Here is a 25,219-nt window from a genome sequence, read left to right on the forward strand (position 1 = left end):
TGTGGCTTAGTTTAACACTGGACACGTCTAGACAAAAAGATGAACATATCAGAATTTTTTGCTAACCCTCAAAGCTAAATCATGTCTTGCCAGCAACTGCACAGCACCAATTATTTTTAAAGGGAATATCCTCGCTTCCTCTTGCATACACCCACACTAGCAAGCTGACAGCGAACTGATCCGCCTTCGTGCAGGTGGATAGTTATTGCTGTCTTAATCAGACTTTTCATTTTAACTGAATTGCTTAGTGGCCTTAGTGGCCTAAATGCAGGTTCTGTGCCAGTGGTAAGGTGTGTGCGTGAAATACACGGCAAACCTTCCACACCAGGACTGAAATTGAGCCCACGTGGAATCTGTTTGAATCTGTGTGCTGATGCTTTCGTGAATACCCATAGTTGTGAGACACCTGATAATAATTTTGATGTGAAGAGGACACCTGGCATTGCACTGATCGGGAATGCTACTGTTTCTCTGAACTTGGCTGGAAATCTTTTTCACATCATTATCGCCCATTAACGCCTGTAAAGTTTTGTGCCGTTATTGTGCAGCTATATTTTTAGACAGCCCTGATGGAGCTCAGGATTTATCAGGAGGACAGCTGCTTTGCTAAAAAAACTATTTCGCTATGCGTACCTGGACTGTGTGTGTGTGTTTGTTTGTATGTGTGTGTGTGTGTGACCTTGCTTGGCAGGGAAGTTTGGATGCACAGTTCCTTTTTGTCTTATTTGTTCAGGTTTAGTGATGCAATACTTTTGTGAATTCGCCCCCAGATGATTGAAATTCAACATGTCAGAAGGATGGGAATTGAAAAATTAACATTTGAGCCCATTGGTGGTCTCAGGCCGCCGTATAACAAGGCACCAGCCCAGTAAAGCTACTCAGTGGCTACTTGTACGAGACTGTGGTTGTATTGGGAAGCTTCCAGGTGGCAATGTGCATGAGTGATAAACAAATGCTGCATCATTTCCATCTGTCAGAATACATCATCATCCACACTTTACATTGTCATTTTAGTAATGTAGCTGACACTGTTATTCAGAGTGACTTACAGTAAGTGCAGAATGAGCTTTGATTACCATATCACTGAAGATTACAGGAAATCAAAAGCAGAGAGTGCACGAGTCGGGGTGTTAGTGCATTTACTATAATTATGTGATCCTGCAATGCATAAAAGTGGTACTCAGAAAACAAACTGAATAAGAACAGAAGGACAATTTGTACAAGTGGTCACAGTCACATCCAATTATGGACCTGACGATGTTGAATTAGACATCAAATATGTGCTGTACGCAGCTATTCATCATCCACATTTGAAATGGTCTTTCTTGGCTAAGTAGTTCATTAAGAAGCTGGACAAACAGGGGCAGCTGTTTTTGACATGTATTTAATACAGTTAAAAGATAAGGTTGGCAGTATTTTATATTTTCTCAATAATCAAGAATCCCTGGAAAACCAACAACGAACTCTACTTAACAAGCATTTCACATTTCTCAGAAATAAAACTACAAAATGACTCCTTGTTTTTTAGGATTCATGTTGTCAGTATAAACAAATGGTACGGGAGCACAATCTTTTTGTGTGGTTTGTCCAATCTTTGTAGCTTTCACCTCGACCTCGGGTTTGTCCTGAGCTTAAGTGTACCTCACACAGCAACATTTATGTACCGTACTAAAATCAAAATGAACAAGCTTCTGTTTCCCACTCCAAAATGGTCAACGGATGTTCCTGTGGCCACAAGGGAGGACCAAGTGATCAGTGTTTTATTTCTGTCCAGTATTATTTATCAGAATTGGCATGAGGACCGCTTGGGTTTACAGCCAAAAAGTGACAGTTTAAGTACTGTCCTCTGTCAAGCTTTGAAGGACCTCATCAAGAATCATACCTCACCTCGAAACCCAACACAGTTAAAAATGTATGAAAACCTAAAACCTATGGACACCTGCAGTTATTGTTATTATTATTAGTTATTGTAAATTTGTCAAAATAAAAAAACTGTCAGACAAAAATAATTTAGCCGCTCTGGTGGATTCTTTTTCCAAACCAAACTTGCTTAAAACTTTCACCAACTTCGTTTCCTCCTCTGTCCAGTTCTCCATTATCCATTTTGCTCCACCCCACAGCCTCCATCCACCAGCTGTCAGACAGGAGTGCAGGCCTTGGTGGAGATGGACAGACGGATGGAAAGCAAGAGGGAGGAGGCAAGGGATGGATTTAAGGAAGGAGGAAAGGGAGAGGTGTGACCCACATAGCAGAGCCTGGAGTATTTATAGAAGAAAATGTCCTAATTGGCAAGCCGCTGGGAGAGCAACAGCACTGCATTGCTACCCTTTTCCTTGTCCTTCACCTCCTTAACCTTCCCTTCTTCTTGTCTTTTGCCTTCTCCTGCCACTTTGTCCTCCTGTGCTCCTTCGCCTCCCAAAATTTGTCTTCTGTCAGACTTATTTGCTCCTTCTGCTGTCTTTCCTTCATCCTTTTGTGCATCAGTGACCTCCTCCTCATCCCTTGGCTTTCACATTACGCCCCTCCTCCTCCTTTGAAGACCTTCACTGTTACACTGCTACTCATCTTCACTCTTTGTCTTCGCCCTCTCTCTCCTCCATATGCAGCTTCTCATCTCAGTCAAATCTTCTTTCTCTCCTTCCTTTTTAATATAAAGCTGTCAGTATCAAGTCTTTCTGCATATTCTCGTTTATGAGTTACACTTTTTGAAATGCCGAAACTTCACTCACTTTACCTCCAGTGATCCCTCAGATAGAACTGTTATCATTTCATATTAAATTCTTTTGATCCTAAAATGGGTACAGCAGAGGTGCTCCATGGCATCATATTGTTTTGAACTTCCAGAACGAGCACAAAGTAGTGGTGAAGTAAAATTACCCAAAATTAATGACCATAAAGACAAGAAAAATTAAAATGTAAAAAAGGATGAAAACATACAATAAGATAAATTGAAGGAAGGACTCACGTAGGAAATACTCTGAAGCATCCGCCTCATAGTCAGCATCCTCGGGGAAGTGATCTATTTGCTTACACATGCCTTTGAAAGAACCTGCGTGACAAGGAGAAAGTAATTAATACAACAATAATGCCATGATTAATTGATATGAGAAAGAGAAATGGAACAGTTAACATGCGTTGAAAATGTGTGTGAGACACATCTTTGTGAGAACCACCAATTTACCCACTAGTCAACGTTCACACATGCTATTTTTCATTTGTAGATCGTGTAATACACATTTGAGACTGTTGGGAGTCTAATGGGGGAGCCAAACTAAAGAAAGACTAAAAAGAAAAGCGGAGGATAGAAGGAGAAGAAGAGGGAGAAAGAGGTTTGCAAGCACCATTCGAGACAAATGGAACAAGGGGAGGAAGAGTTTGTTTGTCAACATCTTTGAAGGAAACACTTCACAGGGCAGAAAGTGGCAGACAGAAGAGGAAGAAGACAGGAGGAGTTTAATCTAAACGCCTCGACGGAGCCGGCGGGAGGGTGAAGAGTGGGGAGGAGGAGGGAGTGAGCAAAATACAAATGAAAGAGAGGAAGAAAGGAGAGCTGATAGTGGCGCTCATTAAGAGGAATTGTGTGTGTGTGTGTGTGTGTGAGTGTGTTTAGCTTGGTTCAGCTCCAGTGGTAATTGTATGCCCTCCCAAACCACCGCAATTAAATGGGCCCTTGTTAATTGGCGATTGAAGGACGAAAGACGAGAGCCTGAGCTTTCAAATGGGCATCGGTTACACATACACTTGCACAATATGTCTCACATTTAAAGGCATAGAGGAACACACACACACACACACACACACACACACACACACACACACACTCACACACTCACACAATGTAGCATCAGCCCTATTGTCAAGAGCCTCGCTGGCTGTCTTTTCCACTCATCACGGTGAGAGAGCACTTACGGCTAAGTTTTCAGATATTTTGCATTTTCATCATGACCACAGAGAAAAAGAACAATTTCACACCAAAGCTCGACACACAAAAGTGAAAGAAAAATGATGACAGAACTCCACAACCACAAGCCTGTTTCATATTCACATATCTTTAATACACCTCGGCAAACACTCAGGCGAACAAAGTGTTTTTCATCAGGTACACTTTGATAGATACATTAAAGATATTTCACCAGGAAGTGGAAACCTTTCAGCAAAACGCTTTCATCATTTTGTAATTTCGGTGTGAACTGTGGCGAGCTGTGTGTTGAAACTCTTTTCCTTTCCCGAGAGCACTGTGATGTGCAACAGCGCGGCGAAAGGAGGAAAGCCTTACATTCACGACGTCTCTCGTCTCAGTTACTTCATGACTTGTGCAAATTTGTACGATACTACAAAGTTAAATAGACTTCACGCTGGGTGTACTGCAGAGGCTTTTAATAAGTGCAAAAATAAAGTGCTGATGAGTCTCTCAGGTGATGCAGTCAGGCCTGCAGTGCACGCGAAGAAGTTCTCGAAGATCGTGACATTATTAGTTGTTGAATGAATGGATCTCATATTCCGTTTCTGCCCCAGTTTTATTGAATGTCCCATTGTGCAAGATGGCTATAATAAAGAACAATAAGCAAGCTTTGACTGTAGTGCGGAAACAAACTGAAAAACTTCTTGTGAGGAAAAGGTGGAGGAGTGTTAACTTTGTTTTCCTTTTGATCTCCATCAAACTGTTTTTTGTATATTTTTTCTTTAAACTACACAAATATGCTTTAGCCATTTGTCAGATCATATGACTCAATGATTAATTGATGGCTTGCAGATCTGCGTTATTGCAGCAGCCACGTTGTAAGAATTCAGCCCTATTGCCACACTTGGTGATGGTCTCTCTCCAACCATGTCTTTATGGAGCTTTGCTTTGTGCACTGGGGCACAGTCATGCTGGAATAGAAAAGGGCCTTCAACAAACTGTTGCCACAAAGTTGGAAGCATACAGTGGGGATCAAAAGTTTGGGCACTCCAGGTAAAAATTTGTATTAATGTGCATAAGGAAGCCAAGGAAAGATGGAAAAATCTCCAAAAGGCATCAATTTACAGAGGAGACATTCTTATAATATGTCAAAAAAAGTTAGAGTTTATTTCCATCATTTACACTTTCAAAACAACAGAAAACAAAATAATGGCGTCTGCAAAGATTTGGGCACCCTGCAGACTTAATACCCTGTACTTGGCAAGTATCACAGCTTGTAAACGCTTTTTGTAACCAGCCAAGAGCCTTCCAATTCTTGTTTGAGGTATCTTCGCCCATTCTTCCATACAAAAGTCTTCCAGTTCTTTGAGATTTCTGGGCTGTCAGTCACGCACTGCTCGTTTCAAGGAAACTTGGATCAAGGATCAAGGAAACTTAACTTTAAGGTCTATGCATAGATTTTCAATTATGTTGAGGTCAGGAGATTGTGAAGGCCATGGCAAAACCTTCGGTTTACGCCTCTTGATGTATTCCACTGTGGATTTTGAGGAGTGTTTAGGATCATTATCCATTTGTAGAAGCCATCCTCTCTTTAACTTCAGCTTTTTCACAGACGGCATCAAAGTAGAGTGCAAAATTTGCTGAAATTTTATTGAATCCATTTTTCCTTCTACTTGTGAAATGTTCCCTGTGCCAGTGGGTGCAGTACGACCCCAAAGCATGATTGATCCACCCCGATGCTGAACACCTGGACAGAGGTTCTTTTCATTAAATTCTGTTCCCTTTCTTCTCCAAACGTACCTTTGCTCATTCTGGCCAAAAAGTTCCATTTTAACCTCATCGGTCCACAGAAATGCATCAGGCTTGTCTATATGTTCATTTGCAAACTTCCAACGCTGATTTTTGTGGTGAGGACGTAGAAGAGGTTTTCTTCTGATGACTCTTCCATGAAGACCATATTTGTACAAGTATCTCTTTATAGTGGAATAGTGTACCACAACTCCAGTGTCTACCAGATCTTTCTGGAGGGATCGTGCAGTCAAACGTGGGCTTTGACTTGCTTTTCTCACAATCCTGCGAGCTGTTCTGTCTGATATTTTTCTTGGTTTTCCAGATCTTGCTTTAACTTCCACTGTTGATGATGATGGCCATTTCTTAATTACATTCCGGACAGAGGATATTGGCATCTTAAAACACTTTGCTATCTTCTTATAGCCTTCTCCTGCTTTGTGAGCGTCAACTATTTTCAGTTTCAGTGTTCTAGACAACTGCTTAGAAGAACCCATGGTGCTGATTGTTGGGGCAAGGTCAGATGAGTCTGGGCATTTAAAATCTTTGAGATTGACATCACCTGGTCTTTCCAGACGATGATTGTGAACAATCCATGACACTGTCAGGTGCCAGCTTTCCAAAGGGGTGGTGCATGCTATAAACTCTGCAGGGTGCCCAAACTTTTGCAGATGCTTTGTTCCCTTTTCTGTTATTTTCAGAGTGTAAACAAATAAAAGAAGATCTGACTTTTTTAATATGTTATAAGAATGTCTAATCTGTAATTTGATGCCTTTTGGAGATATTTTCCATTTTTCCTTGGCTTCTTTTTGCACATTAAAATAAATTTTGTGCGCAAGCTTTCGATCCCCACTGTAGCATTGTCCAAAATGTCTTGGTATGCTGAGGCATTAAGATTTCCCTTCACTGGAAGTCAGGGGCCGAGCCCAAACCCTGAAGAACAATAAGTTTGTCTATATAATGCATATAAGCACAGACCATTATCATTTTTAACATTCCCGTGTGATTTCTGTTATTTTCTCTACCGTCTAATTTACATGTAGCTACACTACAATTCAAAATGGTGCCTGTCGTGGTTGCTAGGAGATGTGCAAAGTAGTAGCCACACTGAAAATGCTTTTGTACCACCTCTCCCTCAACTTCAGTAATTATAATTATAGTAATAATAATAATAATAATAATAATAATAATAATTCTTTGCATAAGGTGTTTGGTTTTCAGTTGTAATTTCCACACGAAGATCTCACATTATGTCAAACACATCAATTCACACACACACACATACACATACACTCTCTCTATCTCCTCCATCATCTCCTCTCTCTTTCCTCAATCACTGCTCTCTCTCTCTCTCTCTCTCTATCTCTCTGCCTTTCACACTCTCCCTCACCGCCTCCAACACATGCCCACCCACGCTGCAGCACAAGCACATGTAATCTGGAATTGCATTTTCCCATCCTTCTCCCTCTTCTATCTCTCCCTCACACAACTCTCTCTCTCTCTTTCTCTCTCTCTTCTATCTGTCTCTCACATGCATACATGTGCGTGTACCCCGAGGACCAGACTCCCATTTAACTGAGCTGGCAGCTCAGCCCTCCTCTCCTCATTCTCTCTCTCTCTCTCTCTCTTTCTTTCTTCTCTCTGCAATTCAAATCAAGAGCACACTTTATTGTCTCGACAGGGATGAAACCTGCGCAGCTTGAACAGAGCATTACGTCATCATCTGAGATTCGCTGATGATGATACTGACTTCAACAGATGGCCGGAAACCAGAGCACATCAAATGGATCTGAAATTTAAGCATGTTTTGTTTTTATCCTTTTACAAATCTCAAAAAGCCTGAGTTAAGGCTGCTCGACATGACCAGAACCTCAGCCTGATTCAGGCCATTTCATATGCAGAAAACAAAACTATTTTTTAATTTTCTCTAAAGTGGTGGTGTTTGAGTCTGTTGAGGGAACTGGTCTGCATGATAATTTGCCATTTTCTGGTCCATGTCAGACTTCTCATACTCAAACCACATCCAAGCATCCACCAAATGATGAAAAACATTTTCATGACAACAAAACGGACGTTTTTCTATCGTCAGGTACACATTGTGATACCTCGCAGCCCGAGCCTCGGTCACAAGTCTTTTACACACACGTCTCATTAGCCGAGCACAGCACACATTCGCTGTTCTCATATGTCACATGTTTACTCAAGAACAAATAGTCTTACTACTCTCTGGTCGTCAGATGAATCAGTCAGCTGTTTGTGTTCTGATTTTGTCAATCTGAGACCTAATTTGTGAGGTTTGCTCACAACCAGTCGTTACAAACATATTTTAACATATTTTCAAGTATTTTAAAGACTACAAGCAAACAATGTGTGTCAGAGCTGACATGCCACAGTAGGAGAATCACTGGCTGTAAAGCATTAAATGAATGAATGCCATTTAGCTGCCTCAGTTTCAGGGTGCTGGGCTTGTTCATGCTGTCTTAATGTCACACTGTCATGACTTAGCGGATAGCTTGAATAACACAAGGCCTTTGTTGATGTAATTAGTAACACCTGGGCCTGTTTACCTGACCTTTAAAAGCACCCCCCTTCCCCCCCACACGCACACACACTCACAGGTGTTGTCAGTTATTCAGACTGATTAGACTTCTGCTTAGGTTGGCACTGGGTTTCACTAAATATAAGAGCAGAGAGAATCCCAAGCTGATCATTTCTCCCACCCTCAGACATGCAGGAGCTTTAAGCAAATTTGCATATTTAAAATTACTCACCAATGTGCTCACACTCCTTTAAAAATGTTGAAAAAATACCCTATTTTGTTATAAAAAAAACAAAATAAAATCAAAAACAATTTGAAGTTTTTCAACTTTTCTTGTCTGTTGTCTTCAGGCTCCAGATTTCCAAAGTCATGTTTTCACATTGCACCAAAATTACCAACAGATGATTCTTGCAAACACAAATGTAAATGCAAGCTAAAGCCTAAAGCCTGGACAAACACAGAGTAAAATGAATCAAAATCAGGACTAAAGATTACAGGTGTGAGGAGAAGTTTGAAAGTGAGGCTCCTTTCAAACAGCAACTGTGCAAGTTTGGGTTGAAGGACTGCAGCAGAAAATAAAAAAGTCCTCATGTTCCATCTCTGCTATTAAACTGTTTTATTTCAGTGACATCACCTGACCTTTTGCTCACACGGAAACAAACAAAACCTCTGCGTCTGTTTCTGTATTAAAGCCACATCAGAGAATCTCCTCCGCCTCCGCCTCCTCCTCCACCTCCACCTCCTCCTCCTCCTTTCCCTGCAGTCATCATAATGAGGTGTCGCTCTTCCAAATTACCCCTTAAATTATACATCCTGCTTAAACATGGAACAGATACTATTATTCTGAGACCAACCTGCACCTCAGGGGTCAGGACGGCTCTGTCACCCACTTATCCTCGCAGCGAGAGGGGCCCCTGTGACTCTCCACGGATGATTTATACCAATATTATGAGACCCCTGTGATGCCCCCGCCTGCTGTCAGAAGCCAATCAGACGCCTGGTTGTCGGCTGACCTTGTGGCTGTTAAGGATAAGTTAATGTAGTGTGATGTATTAACATCCTAACCCACTGCACAAATTGTGTGTGTGTGTGAATGCGAGATGTAATGTAAAACACAAGCTCCCTCCTCTGAACCTGCTCAGTGTGTTACTCAATAGAGTTCTAAACTATAAACTAAACTATAGAGAAATATTTTCTTCTTTATGCTAATTGTGGCTCAGTCTATCTGTATGCTAAAATGCAGTTAAAGTAACCTCTCAGCTGCAAAGGTGGACGAACATAAGAGACCTCAAAGGAGACGTGATGGCTCTCAGCTCAGTTCAGTCGATCACAGGTGTGATGCACAGTGTGCCGTTTCTGTCTTTCTTTTGTCAATTCTTCCTTCCGTTCCTGCGTTTGAAAACATTTCCTCATATGCTTTAGGTTCCCCATCTGTACAAGGACATCCAGAACTTTAACCTCTAAACTTTATTCAAGGCCTCAGTCAGCTGTTGTGAAGGGCCGCACTTGAAGGTGGAGCGAGAAGACAATTATTGCATTCAAATATGGGGATGAAGGAACGTGGTTTGAGACAATCTCTTCTGGAAGACATTCACACTATCGCACATTCACTCGCATGAAAAGTGAGAAGAAATTTTTCTTTTCAACTTTTTGAGAAGGAAATAAAGGAGCCAGAGAGTTCAAAAGGTCAAACAGTGGCTCCTGTCTGGACTCTGCTTTGACGCTGGCCAGTCAAAGCGTGAAGTTGGTGTGAACATGATTGTGATGGTTTTAGCTTCTCTTCGTCTCCACTTTGGTATTGAATGTGTAAACATGCTAAAAGGCTCGGGAATAAAAATAAAAAAGAAGATCCAAACTTCACAATCTGCTCTTCGTGTATTCCGGTGTAAAACCTGACACTTAAAAGACGTCTTCCCCTTGGAGAAGCGGAGAACAGAGTCACCTGACAAGCGTTCACTTCATTAAACGACTTCATTGTGAGCTGTATTTCATTTTAATCTTTGCACCCGGACAGCCCAATTCATTTCCGCACAATTTCAGAATGCATTCGACAATAGAAAGACCTATTAAAGATAATTGTAATAAATGTGGAATTAGATTCTCACCCTACTTGCACTAACTAATTTAGAGTAAGCAATTACTTTTCCTGTCTGTAGGCATGCATGTGTGTGTGTGTGTGTGTGCACAAAACATAAATTAGTTTGATGTGTAGTTGTGACATGGAAAGAAAACTGCTGGGTTTTGCAGATGAAAAAAACAGCCTCCTTTCTGACTTTGATTTGTTTATTTTTGTTTTTTGTTTTTTTGAGCCGTGTGTTGTCATGTGGCACGAAAACAAGAAGCAGCTAATGTGACAGCAGCACAGTGGCTGGTTAATTGTAATTTGGCAGGACAGGAGCAGTGTGTTGAAGGGCACCGAAGGGGCCAGGTGGTCGGAGGCTATCCCACAGCCAGGTGTTCACACTTCCAATCCAAATGAGTTTATCACCATTAAAAAAAATAATTATTCTCTCAATGCTAAAATGAGCGACGCGAGCACTCCAACACACACACGCTTCTGAACTCATTTAAAGGAGACCTGTGCTATTTCACGCAGATTACATAACACAAAAGTAGCTAATTCGGGCCATTTAAATATGTTTTGTGTGTGTGTGAGCAAAAAGGCTAATAAAATATTTGCTCCTGGTGGCAAGTAAATTTTTATCTTGGATTTATATGGAGTTCAGCTTTGGTTAGCTGTGCCTGACCAAGTCCCAGTCTCAACCAATAGCGTGTCGTTGACCCCTCAAATGGGCCACAAGCTAGCAAACTGGTTTCCATGTGATTTCCATGTGTGTCACATCCTACACTGTCCACATTCACCACCAGGCGATGATGAACCTGTCCTAAATTTGGGATTGAGTGAAAGTGCTGCAAGCAACAAACCCTACAAACTACCACCAGACAGAACATGACAATTCAACAAAAAAATTAAAAAATTCTAATCTATAAGAACAAGTCTGAACATTCAATACCATCAAGGATTTATTTTATAGAACACCATAGCATGTGAACAACAGAGGGATGAAGATTAGGAAAAGTACAGTGGCAGTCGCATTACATCGGTCAGCAGCATGTGCTTATGTTATAAACTCCCAGGAAAACACTTTTTAGGACTGCTGATTTAACGAAGACCTCTGTGCGCCCATGGCTAACCTTGTTTCTAACCGCATATTTCTGTATCAAAGCACAGGACATACACCACAATATGCATTTGATGGGCTCAGGGCTGCACAGCGAGGTATCGACGTCTGCATTTCTTTTGCAGCAGCTATCGGCTAACCACCTCAGTGTGACGTCTCGGTGCTTGCACTTTTATTGCTTCAGTCGTGTACCTTCCGAGAGGAAACTGCTGAATCTCACATGCTAATGTGCATGTTAGAAGCACCACACTGCACTTGGATCTGCACTGGTGTCATGTATAATATAGAAGAATGTTAGCTCTATCATTGAAACTGTCGCTGCTAATTTCCCATCATGCATTGGCCCTCTGTGCATCCAGTATTGGATCAGTCACACGGCTGCAGACGTCTCTCTTGGTGCATTTCCCCCACATTAGAACCACAGGGCTCACCTGAATGGCACACACAAAATCACATGTGCGCCGTATGGGAAAAGTCAGGATGTTGTTGTTGTTACCAGACATAATTTAAGAGAGCTGAAACAAAAAACAGCAACATTTTTTGGGACAGTAGCTCAGCAGTTGAAAGTAGGCCTGCATGTAGCACTCTTAGGACAAGAGTGTTACAACTTGGTGAGTGCATGCTTGTCTGGTATGCGCTCCCTCTCTCTCCTCCCCCTGTCAACACCCCCCCTCCCTCCCACCTCTCTCTCCCTCTCTCTCCCTCTCTCTTCCTCTCTCTCCCTCTCTCTCTCTCTCGCGTAGTTTTTCCGAACACATTAAACAGCCACACTATTCCCCTGAACAGGTGCAGCAATTGGAATTGCCAGCTTTAGCACAGAAATAAAGAGTTTATTTCGAAACTTTAAATCTTGAACTGACTGCAACAAGAGCTACAGAATAGATTGTGCCACAATCTTAGTAACACAGGAGCAACTTGCTCTTTTAGTCGTGAAGCAAATAAGTGAACAGTTAATTCAAGGGAACGTATTCATACACCAACTGCTCCTGTCTCACGACTGACTGCAGACCTCGCTGCAGTGAATCTGGGTTATGAATGTGTTATGTTTACGATCTGTTCTCTTATGGTGTTTTCTTCCCCTGAAAACTCAGCATTGTGAAAACGTTTTGGAGCTGATCAGGAGTCTGCATTCACAGATCAATGTTCCCTGAAGTCGAACTCTAAACTGAACTGAAATTTCTTTCACCTGAAACCACTGATGGTGGCACTTGCACTGAAAATGAATTCCTGTAAACGCTAATGTGAGCAAACTCCATCCCGTATTTGTTGCGATATCTCTGGAGTCACGTCACTAGTGTGGCGAAAACGTATGACAGCAGGAGGTAAGTAGTGAAAAGGTACATGGATTGAAATTAAGGAAGAGAGAGACAAGATAACAAAAGTGAAAAGACTCGAGACGAGTGGAGTGAAGGAAGGGAAAAGGAGTGCAGATGAGACGCACTGTTACTGATTACTGGAGACATTTGCATCACCATGGGTGTACACGTTTAAATGTTGACATTTGCAGACAGGATTTGGAACAGGAAAGCGTCAAACAACTGAGCAATTACAGTTAATAAACAAGTCTGAAAGAGTTTTAATGGAGGGAGTAACAGCAACCACCTGCAGACAAGCAGGCTGTCCCCCTTTTGAGAAATCCCTCAGCTCCCTCTGGTCCCCACTGCTGCTCTATCCTAGTTTTATTTAGTGAAACTTTCTGCAATGTTTTCCTCCCCCCCTCCTCCCACCCAGATGAATTCACTTGGCACAGGGGGAGAGGATGGGGGTGGCAGAGGAGTGAAAGGAGGCAATAAAAAGAGGGAGAAAGGGTAAAGGTGGCAGAAGAGAAGGAAAGAGACGTATGGAAGTGATGTGCGAGACACAGAGGTGACAGAAGTGAAAGAAATCTGATCGAGCTCATTGATAAATAAGGCGACAGATGTTTGGTGCTGTGTAAAATGACATCAGGAAGCCATATGTGGAGCAGCTACCTGCCCTCATTCTGCAGCTCTACATTACAGCCTGCCCAAATCCTCTCCGTCACGTCACACCGGCCAGCAGAGCCCGAGTGGGTGACGTCAGCTCAGACTGTGCAGCGTAATTCGGATTTTTATTACTGTATGGTCATATCGGAAGTGTCAGGTTTTAGAGTCACCAGATTTGATCAGATTTAATCTCTAGTGTCTTTCCTTCACTTAAGCAAAACCCCAATATTTTCTGTCTTTTTGACAATGCTTTTTTTTTTAAATTTTGAACTCTGTGTGACTCTGAGTTAATTTTAGGTTTAACTGTGAAGCAGTAATGTGTCGGTCAGGTGAGGCTGTCAGCACTTTTGGCTCAGACTGGACTTAAGAAAAGCAGGACAAAATCGGAGCTTTCTGACATCACATAATGAAAATTTGGAAAGTGCTGCATCGAAGCACAAAAACACAGCAACATACAATATACAGGCCATCACTGCAAATGTAGCCATAGAGAATTAGTCGCATTTACTGTATTTGTGCCAGAAGAACATGCTGTTACTGTTACACTGATGAGATCTTCCGAGTCGCCACTCTCAAAAATATTTTTGCCATTTAAGAACCCCGTCTTACAGGATAAAGTCAAAGTCCTGAGTCACCCTCACATCTATGCAAAATCATTCTATTGAGTAGCTACTGCATCATCTTTAGTGTTGTTTGGTCCAGTTTTCAAATGTTGAGAATGTTATCAGAGTAAACCTCTTCATGTCTAAGGAAACATTCCCTCGCTTTAAAAGCCCATGCAAATGAAATGCAGCGGCCTATTGATCTAATAAATGATTTAAACCGCAGTCGTACTCTCAGCGCACGCAGTGACTCACAGCTCCTATAGTGCAGTTCAGATTTCAATATTATCCATCGGTTATATGCCACAAGCACGCACGCAATCAAATAGGTTCATTTGTATATTTGTGACCTGAAGTGTGTGCATCGATTTACCGGTTAAGAATCTGAATGAAAAGCCGGTCATAATGTCACACATTACGCCACATTAAAATGCATTCGCGCTCCAGCGGAGAACTGGAGTGTAAATGGGTCAGAATCAGCCATTAGCTCACGAAGGTTGAGACGTGAGTGACGGTACCACGAGACCCGGCGAGATAGTGGGTCAATGAGCAATGAACAGCTCTCTCAGTGTCTCCCATCCTCCGCCTTCTCACCCCATCCCTCCCTCTCCCTCTCTCCCCCTCTCTTTACTTTGCTCCCCCCTCCACCCTCCCATGCCCCACAGTGTGTCTGTGATGGCCGTTGCATAACATTACTAAAGAAACACCACACCAGCGAGCAGCCTCGGTGGGGGTGAGGAGTGGGAAGTTGTGCAGGGAGCACTGACCCAATATCTAATGAAAGGGAAGAGAGAGAGAGAGAGATGAAGAGGAGAGGATGGGAGGGGAGGGAGATTAAAGAACGGTGGAGATGGAGAGCAGGGAGACACAGGGCAGAGGTGAGGGGATGAGAGACTGGAAGGAATGGAGACACAAAAGATATGGAGTTAAAATGAGAGGGAGAGAGGGTGGGGTGGGGGGGAGGCTAGAGGGGGAGAGGAGGAAAGAGACAGAGAGGGGCAGACAATGAATTCAGGCAAAAAGGAGCCAGGACATTTAAACTATAAATAACCAAAATACTAGCAGCAACACTGTTCTGCTCTTTCTCTCACTCATTCCATCCCTACATCTTTCTAGCATCCCCCTTTCCTCCCCAAATCCCTCCATATCTTTCCTCATGTCTGCCAAAAAGCCAGTCACTTATTTGCAATCCCAAATACCAGTCATAGTGGAAAACTTCTTCTGGATCTGATGGTTTCGTTTCCCTGGCGATTTTTAACGCCATCAAATGAGTTTCATGTGCGAATCATCTTGATTTGCTCTCTTGCTTGTTTATTTTGCACCCTGAAAACTCACTATATTACGTTTAAGACTTAAAGCAAGAAATTGTGGCACATCATTAGGCCTCAGTTTATCTTAATAAGCTTCATTTATATTCTGTTACCTGTTAAGAGGCCAATAATTCTCACTCTGAGGAAGATTTTTGAGGCTGACCTTTAATGGTTAAAGTACATTTATCAGAAGACAACGGGCATCAAATGGTTCAAAATATGAAAATCTTTCTCTTTTTCCTCCTCTGCGTCCATCTCACTTCACTCCTCTCACTGATTCATCCTCCCCTCTTCTTTTCGGGTCATGACTGCATCACCTCGCCTGTGTTGTTCTTCCTTCATGCTTCCATCCCATCCATGGACCCAGTCATGTGTGCCTATATCCAATACATCCAGGGATCATTTCTAATTTAAAATCATGCTCATACCCTAATCTTAATTCATAAAGGAAGAGCTGACTGAGCACTTATGAGATCTGTCATGCCCCTCTTCAATCAGAGTTACTCACATTCACACACCTGGGAGCTTCAGAGTTCAGCCAGTCCTTCAATAAGCAGCCATGAGGTTAAGTGCTTCCCTCAGAAGCCTCAGCAATGAGGTGTGTGTGTGTGTGTGTGTGTGTGTGTGTGTGCGCGCGTGCATGTGTGGAGATACTTAAAAAGACCTTCCATTATATTTACAGTATGTTTGAGGGCATCTGATAACATGCGAGTGTGTTTCTGTACATGCATGTGTGTGTGAGTGTGCATGCATGCATATGAATATGATCCATTAGCTGTTATCCACAGGGAAGACATGTTAACAGGTTTGGCTACCACTGAGACGATTGGAAAGAAACCACCAGGAGCTCCGCGTGTGTGTGTGTGTGTGGTGTGTGTGTGTGTGTGTGTGTGTGTGTGTGTGTGTGTGTGTGTGTGTGTGTGTGTGTGTGTGCGGTCCCATTGAGTCAGTGGAAGGAAAGCAGGGGGTATGAGTGTGAGCAGAGGGAGGGCTGGAGGGGGCTATGACTCATCCACTGCATGGGCCTGTGGCTCTTTCTCTCTCTCTGTCTCTATCTATCCTCCCCCCTCTCTCCCCCTCTCTCCCCCTCTCTCCCCCTCTCTCTCCTTGCATAGCGACGGCCGTGCAGCTCATAAAGGTCTATTGCAAACAGTACCTGTAGTGTGGTGGCCTATTAACACTCCATTAGCAGGTCAGAGAGACACAGGAAATCATTTGTCATGTACACACAACTTTGACAGACCTGATGTAAATTTTTTCATACAAACCACGGCTGTTTTCACTGCAATATCTAGAAACTATAGACAACGGGGAGACTAGTCAGTAAAATCCTGTTCAAAACAAAACCTTGGGCAAGATAGTACAATACCATCTTAAAGCAGCATTAATCAATATTTTTTTTTTAATGTTGTTTTTTTTGTTTGTTTGTTTTTTTAATAGAGCATACAGTAGTGATGCAAGTTGTGTGCACACATACAATATAAAGACAAAAGTATCCAGACACACCTCCTTATGGGGCTGTTTTTCAGTGGTTGGGCTCGGCCCCTCACAAATGCTCTACTTCATGACTGCAAGACCATCGCCAAGTGTGGCACTAAAGGTTCCTTTATGCTGTGTAATTATGGTCAGAGTTGAAACTTGACTTTGTGAGAGAAATGTGGTAAATCTTTGTACACTCCAACATGTTGTGGAAAGCCTTCACAGAAGAGTGGAAGCTGTTAGAGCTGCAAAGCTGTCTGTGTGTTTAGAATGCAATGCCATTAATATCCCTATTGGTGTAATGGTCAGCTGTCCGAATACTTCTGTCTATATAGCATATGTGATCATCTAACATGTTTACTATAACAAATTAATTAGACCATAATGTATCATTGTTGAGTGCACAACTGCCCTCAAGTAGCCAGAAAACCTGAATCTGTGTTTAACATAAGATAAATTTCAATTTTCTGACAACAGAGAAAATTTCTTCCTTTAAAGTCAGTAATTCTAATCATCAATCAGGAGTTGCTCATCTGAAGCACAGGTTTGACTTTAAGCGAAGTAGAAAATGTCACCTCTGTATCTTTATTGGAAGCTGGCGGATGTTGAGCAGGTTTAATGCGCTTGTCTCAAATGTCATTTGCATTTCAAATGGAGTCAAACAGCTTTTATGCACCAGAGCAGATGGACCTCTTATGTCATGGCTTCTATCACATCCTAATATCATTTTCAGTATTTTGGCCTTTTGCCTGCAGCTCACCTTTTTTGCACCCCAGTCACATGACCTCCACCTGTGTGCACACCTGCCCCAGTTTCTGCCAATTAGCTCCTTCCTACCAACCACTTTACTTCCCTTTCCTTCAGGTTTTATTGCTCGTGCTTTTGTTGTTTCAGCCAACTCTCTTTTGTTTTTCTGCCTGGCTGTTTGTTAGGACCATTTTTTTGCATTTTCCAATCTTGTTCTAACCCCATAGTTGGACTGACACAAACTTTGTTTTGCCATTTTTTTGAAAACAGTAAAATTTGACTTGCTGTTTGTCATGCTGTTGTGTCAAACACTTGTGAAACTGAACCTTTACGTCTAAAGTCGTTCGCACATGTGAACTGTGGTCAGCGTCCACAGACTCAGGAGCATGCAGGAGGGAGAGGAGGACAAATCTGATGACGATGAATGTGTTTGTGTCGATATTAATACTGCATGCATTCAAGGAAGAGCGGAAAGAAATGTACAGGCAAGCAGAAAGGAGGACGAAGCAGCTATCGACATCAACATCATCAACACGCCCACTCGCTCGCTGCGAACTCTCTGGGCTCGAACTTTGTACGATGGAGCCGATTCGGACGTTTGCATTCCCACATGCAGGTCTTTGGGTGATGTCTGGAAAATTTCCTGTGTGAAAGGAGCTTAAGTTAATCTGATATCCTTTTGTGTTATGTGTGGACGCAGACCTTTCTGGTTGGGAGAAAACAAAGACGAGTATATGGTACAGCATGCCAGCACATGTACCCGACTGCAGCAGGAAAACTCTTCCACCTGTATCTTCCCCCATCACAGTCCTGCTCTCTGATGGCGACTAAAACCCGCTCAGTGCTAGCTGAAGCGCCTGTAGCGCTGATGGTGATAGATGGGACAAATATCAAAGCTAGTAAGCCATGCTGGTGATGGATGATGTTTCCCAAAAAGCTCAGCTGCGGTCAGGTTTTTTCCCCAAATCAGCAGAGGAGCAAACAAGATGAAAGTGCTGTTGGTCGCTATCAGCTGATGTTATGACCACAGCTTCCAGTGTCAGGATTTTTCAACTTGCTCGCTGTGTCAACAACATTAACTATGAGTAAGAATCAGTCAGAGCAGCGTCAGCCGTCACCTCGCCACACTCTCAGTTTAAGACCTCCTCTTCCTCTCGCCTCACCTCTCCTGCTTTCCTCCCCTTGCAGATGTTGCTCTCGTTGCAGATGTTGTTTGGAAAGCTTTCTCCCGTACACATCCACAGCTACCTCTCCTCTTCCTCTCTCCTTCGCAGATGTTGTTTGGCACACGTCTTCCCGTCCCCTGTCTTCTTCTTCTCTTTTTCCCTTCCCTCAACTTCCCTCCATCCCTACCTTTACACTCCCTCTTTCTCGCTTCACCTTCTCTTCTTCACAGGATTCTGTTTGTCACTCCATCTGCTCTTTTTCCCAGTTTCCCTTCCCCTCTCCACCCCTCAATCCTTCCTTCACTTCCACATTTTCCCTCAACACACACACACACACACACAACTGTTCAAACTCTCCATTTCCCTCTTGTTTTTCTCCCATCCTTCCATCCTTCTTTTTCCCTCCCTGCTCACCCCAGCACTTCAGCCTCACCCCGCCGTCTCTCCCAGATGTTTTCTGGACAGACATGATCTCTCCTGCAGTGATAATGAAACTGAAAAGTGTCCCGAGGCAAAAGAAGTACTTGTTGTTTTGGGTTGGAGGGGTCGTGTCACAGTCAGATGCCTGCAGCCTGGATAAAAGGAAGCAACACATACTGTCACGCAAGCTGTGTGAGTGTGTGTTTGTGTGCGTGTGGAGCACAGGGCTGAGCAGGGTTGGATAATGAGTGTGTTGGTACACATATTTTTATATCATAGTCATAGGTTTGCTGCTTGAAGATCAATTTTAAGGTTGCTGATTTGAGTCTTAAAGATTCTTAAAACTTGTGATCAATATTTGTACCATGTGTCAAAGGATAATGTGAGTCACTTAAGCCGTAAACCACACAGCCTTAACAAAGCCTCACAGGGTTAACAGGAAATGCCACATTGGTTAGATTCGGGTCTCCAGGGTGAACCTCGTGACCTCCACCCTTCTTAGGACTTCTTTGCTTTGTAGACTTTGTTGCGTTTATGCATTTGCTCTGATTGTGGATGTGTTTGAATTGGAGGCACAGTAAAGATTTTACATTTCATACGGACGCTAAAGGGAACCTCCTGCGTCTGGGAGAGGTGCTGAGGCTGACAGAACAGCAGTATTTCACACCCTGAGAAAGACGCTGGGCTTTTTGGTATTCATGGGACATCTGTGATGTCTGTGACAACAAGATGTCAGTGAACCACAGACAGAAACAGTCAGACTACCCTCACTCGGTAAGAGCTTTGTTTCAGTCTTTTAACAAGTGAAAACAAATTGTTTCAGTTCTGGATACTCAAAAAGACAAACTGATAATTTGTAAGTACATGTCATCGTATATGATAAATGCTTATTTGCATTTACCCCTCTGAAATGGTTCACTAACTTTTTCTGTGTAGGCTGTGAGAGGAATAAGTAAGCAAGACATCTCCTTGGTCTTCGGCAGGACACCGTGATAGACATTTGTCATTATTTTTGACATTTTATAGACTAAAAGATTGAGTGAATAATCAATAGATTAATCAACCCTGAAATAGGTGCTGAGAGTCAGCAAAAAAATGCAACGGAACATAAACACAACACAGAGACTGAAGAGTCCAGCTCGGACCAGACTAGACTGGACCAGACCTCCAGGTCTGAAGTCTGTTAGGAAAAAAAACGAGAATATTTCAAGCAACTTCAGCAGTGACTGATCTCCCTTCACATTTACAGGATTTTGAAAGCAGAATGACACCAGAAATGCAAGCAGCCAAGCAGATGAAAAAAGTCAAACAAAATAAAATAAAATAATCCTATGAATTTCCCTGAATCTTTTCATTTTGAAGCCTATATACTCTGAAAATATGAGTCCAGCTCCATTAAACCTACCAGCAGAGGGTTAGAACAGAGACTCACAGGTGTTATTTTCACATGCTCACACAATCATTTAATATATGCTACAAATAACAGGTGTGCAGTAATAAATAAGAATATGAACAAAAACAGAAAATTTATGAACATGTAATACAAGCACCGAGGCACTAAAGTGTGGATTGTGCAGTTTTTCAGTGCACAGAAATGTGAAACATGCATGTCTCAGTTGTGAGCCAAAATAAAATCCTGTACAAACTCCAGCGCAAACACAGAAACGTGGTCTTCATCACTGCTACCAAAACTAAGAATTGTCCTCCTTTTTATTTCTGAATGATGCCACCTTTTGACACGGTTCATGTTCAGATCTGGTACTTTAAAATCTCTTGACTGTCGGGTTTCCAGAGCAGACGAAGGATATTTCCTCCCTGAAATGATATGAAGAGTGTCTAACGGGGGCGCCACAACAATTGCCATGACAACAATGATTACTCATCCCCAAACAAGTGAAACAACAATGAATAACATCTAATCAGGCTCAAAGCTCTGAAGGTGTGATTATGCACACTGCTGCTGCTTTGCTATCTTTATGCAAACCATCTCCTCTCTCTCTCTCTCTCTCTCTCTCTCTCTCTCTCTCTCTGTCTGTCTTTCTCTCTTTCTTTCTCTCAAAGCGCTCAGGGCAGAATGATTAATTTGCGACTATTGATTCCTTGAGAATGTGGGAGGGATTGAAGGAGAGAGGGAGGGGAGGAGGGAGCATCCAGTATTCTGAGAGGCGCCTCGCTGCAGCTCTCGCCTCTGGTCCTTGGTTTAAGAAAAAGCCATTGGGTGCAGTGAGTCTGGATCCGCTAAACCACCTCCATCCAGCCGTTCCTCCCTCACTCCTTCTCTGTCTCTCTCCTTCCCCTCTTCTTCTCCCGCTTCCTCTGCTCATGCCTTCCTTTCTTCCTCTCCCCTTTCTTCTTCCTTCTCCTTCCCTCCCGCCTCCTGTCCTCTGCCGCCTAAATTATCTGTGAATATTCAACAAAAACGCCCGAGCGTTTCACAGCAAGCAGGAAGGAACCGAGGGCAGAAAGAGAAAGAGAGAGCGAGAGAGAGAGAGGAGGAGAGAGGAGGAGAGAGGGGAAGAGTGAAATGCTTAGAAAACAAAAACAAAAATATTTGCCCCTCCTAAAGTTCAGAAACTATTTAGTTCCATAAATATCTTGAAACCGAGAGGCCAGCCGTTAGCTCTGTTTCACCACAACTTCAAAACACTTTGGAATTCAACAGCAGAGGAAAATTAGCTGAATAATTCTCATTTAATATCACAAGGAGCATATTAAAACACCAGCTTCTTCCTCGGCGAGGGCAAACCGCAGTGAGCTGACTTTCTTTCACTTTCTTTAACGGGACACCTCTTCGTAAGAAAAGTAGTGGGGAAACCTCTAAAAAAATCAAAACTTTTAATTTCCATCTTAGCAATTAGCTTTTTCTGAACAGCTGTCCCGGTCAACACTCTTCTCCCCAATTGATGGATAATATATTGTTTGTGCAAGCCTTTCAAAACTACCATGTAAGCATTTTCTGATCTAATCTAAACTAAGCTAAAAAGTTGTCAGGACGAGTTTTCTGTTCCCTCTGAAACAATACGAAAGACAAATTATTCATTAGAACCATTGAAGGAAACATAACAGTTTGACTTTAAGAAACTGCTTAGAAACCGACAACAGTCCACGCAGACTTCCTCCATAAATGTCTGGCTAACTTTGTTCCTGTCACACAGGATTCACTATGCACACGACACCAACACTTCAGTGTAAACGTGTTGTTTTCGGGTTTGGCACAAACGTCTAACGTTGTTGTACTCGATCAGGACGTCTTCTCCAAGCAGCTTAGAGTGCTGCAGCAGGGCTTTTAACTTTTAACAGTGACTTCCTGTTAGCTGACGTAGGGAGTTTAATATCCTGCTGTTTGTCCGTTTCAAACTGCTCACATGTCAGACATGACAGACGTGATTGTTGTTCACTGTTGTTAAAGAAATGGTTTCAGCACACTGTTTCTAAATGACACAGCTTTGGCTCGTCCTCCTGCCTCCCTACAGGAGTTAGATGTCTGGCTTTTCTTTCTTTACCCCCCTCCCTGCACTATGGACTAATTGTGTGGAAAGATGAGATGAGCTGATTTCTGCTTAATGTAACTTCACTGTATCAAATGATGACTCTTAAGTCAGCTGCCAGCAGGATGAGGAAACGCAGGCTGAAGGGTGCAGGAGCTGGAAAGATAAATTCCCACACTGCTAATGTGACAGGGCCCACCGCTTCACCAGCCATCGTGGCATTTAAGATCACACCGAAGGCAGGTACATTCGTACTAAATCATAGACAGACGCGGGAGAGAGCTGGGGTTTGTCTAACCACAGCCAGGATCCAAAAACTACAGAAAATGTTTAGACACCATCAAATTGCTGCTTTGAATAATTTCTCAGCTCAGCACAGGGGTGGAAACGTGCACAGGCATTTTGGCTCTGCCATTTTAAGTGTGCAATTGTCATAGCGCCTCAGAGTCTTTTTAATCTTTTAATGAGTCAACTGGCTCATTGGTGGCGAGACGTTTAAAGTTACTATAATGTTGTGGCATCTGTTCAGGGTTTCTGGTTTGAAGATGGCTATATATATTCCCCTCCCCCTGACTTTACATATTTAACGGGAAGCCTTTACAAAGAGAGAACAGCAAACAATCTGGTGCCTCAAAACACACACTGAAACATGTGATGTTGTGAGAGAAGTGACACTCCACTGTACAGTTAGCAGATGGCCGACGCAATGTGTTTTAACAGTCGCTTAATTCACAATGAGAGTTGAAAATAATGCTCATATAGACACACAAAAAAGAAATTCGTTAAGTACACACACACAGAGACATACTACTTCACTGCAAAACCTGCGCTGAAACAAAGTCGTTTCTGCGGGTGTCACCTGTCTGTCAGCACATTGGAGCACAGCTACAAAACAACAAACAAGCACACTAGCTGGAGGCCATTTTGTGTCCACATGCTGCTGTCACTGCACTGACCTGAACTCAAACTCCAAGAGGCTTCGGGAAACTGCTGAATCGTTTGGCTTCGTTCTGACTCAACGCGCGTGCTACAGTACCTGCTGCAGGGGAGAAGCTTCCCTGCTCCATCAAAACAGCACCGTCACGTTCTCAAGCATGTCATCAGCTGTTTGCATGAGTAAAGTACATCCAGCATGCGTGTCAGAATCACGTTATATTAACTGGGTTTCCGAATAACACAAGGACGAACACATTGACTGTTCACTTTTTTTGACTGATGTTCAATTCTATACCTGCAAATAAAAACACAGTTTAGAGTAAATGTTTTTGTTGTTAACTAAAAACATACAGAACATACACTATAAAGACAAACGTATCCAGACACACCTCTTTATGGGGCTGCATTATCTTATCTTATCTTCAGGTGTTGGGCTGAAGTTGATGAACTGGAACGGAGATTGTGAGCCAGGCCTTTTGGTCCAACGTCAGTGTGTGACCTCACAAATGCTCTACTGCATGAATGGGCACAAATTCCCACAGAAACACTCCAACATGTTGTGGAAAGCCTTCACAGAAGAGTGGAAACTGTTAGAGCTGCAAAGCCGTCTGTGTGTTTAGAATGAGATGTCATGACATCCCAATAGTTTTGTCCATATAGCGTATTTACATCATTAAGCCCTGAGTAATGTCTGCAGGTTCTCCTCTCCCCAACAAAACCCTCCAAACAAGGTGGTGCAGTCTGCTGAGGGGCTGAAAAGTCTGCGACAGACTTGCCCCGCCGCTCGCCCAGCGAGCTTATTGCTGCGAGTACACAGTAATAACTGAGGGCGTCTCAGGTGAGCGTATCGAGTCAGATCTTCTCTCGCCTGGGTGATGATGGCTGCACAGTGAGAGGACAATGTTCAAGTGAGAAAATAAACCCGAAACAATAAAAGCAGAGGCAAAATAGGATTTAGAAAAGTGAGAGGAAATTACAGCCTTGAAATTACATACCTGGTTTGAAAAGTTTGACACAAAAGTGTACTTTGATAACTATTCTTTTTCTGTACTAAAAAGCATTTAAGGCATGAAATTATTTTTATTATTTAAAGGTATTTTTGAACTTGTCTCGCAATGGAAATCCTGATTTTCAAGAATCTGTTTTAATTTTTTCCATCGACCTGCCTGATGATAAAGAGATTTGGGAGAACAATTGACTGAGCTGAGTTTAGTATTACGTTAACAAGAAGTTAACTAATCTATTTAGCTTCACAGTACAAGACTGCATGAGAAAACCATGTTTTTTGAGTTACATGGCTGTTAAAAAAATAAAATAATGGGAATAAAAGCAGCTTTAACAAACAGGTAGATAACAGATGAGCATGCAAGCTGCGTTTCGGCAACACATTCCAGCTCGTTATACTTTCACACACCGCCACACAACACCACCTGGCCAGCACAACCACAGTCTTTTACGGGGTCATTTAGCTGCTGCAATTGATCAGCGAGTGTTTCAGAGTGTCAGTAACTGATTCGTTGTGCAGATACTTACTGCACGTCTCTCTGCGACTGTCCGACTCGGTCCCACAGGGCTGACCAGCAGAAAGTCATTTTGTGATCATGCATCACGGTTTCAAATGAAAAAAAATGATTTGCACTATTCTGTTGAAGCACAGCAGAAATTTCCTTCTACCTTGTGAGATTATTCTGAACCAT

The 25,219-nt window shown here is 42.6% G+C and overlaps 1 protein-coding gene across 1 annotated transcript in view; it reads right to left on the reverse strand.

Annotated features, from left to right (window-relative positions):
* The window catches only part of LOC124050643 (voltage-dependent calcium channel gamma-2 subunit-like), a 52,545-nt gene that overhangs the window by 11,112 nt on the left and 16,214 nt on the right, over window positions 1–25,219 (reverse strand). Inside the window, exon 2 of the mRNA XM_046373388.1 lies at window positions 2,966–3,049. Within this exon, the coding sequence (XP_046229344.1) occupies window positions 2,966–3,049 (84 nt within the window). The remainder of the gene's footprint in view (window positions 1–2,965; window positions 3,050–25,219) is intronic.

The sequence above is a fragment of the Scatophagus argus genome, chromosome 2 (genome assembly GCF_020382885.2).
Source record: "Scatophagus argus isolate fScaArg1 chromosome 2, fScaArg1.pri, whole genome shotgun sequence".
NCBI lineage: Eukaryota > Metazoa > Chordata > Actinopteri > Scatophagidae > Scatophagus > Scatophagus argus.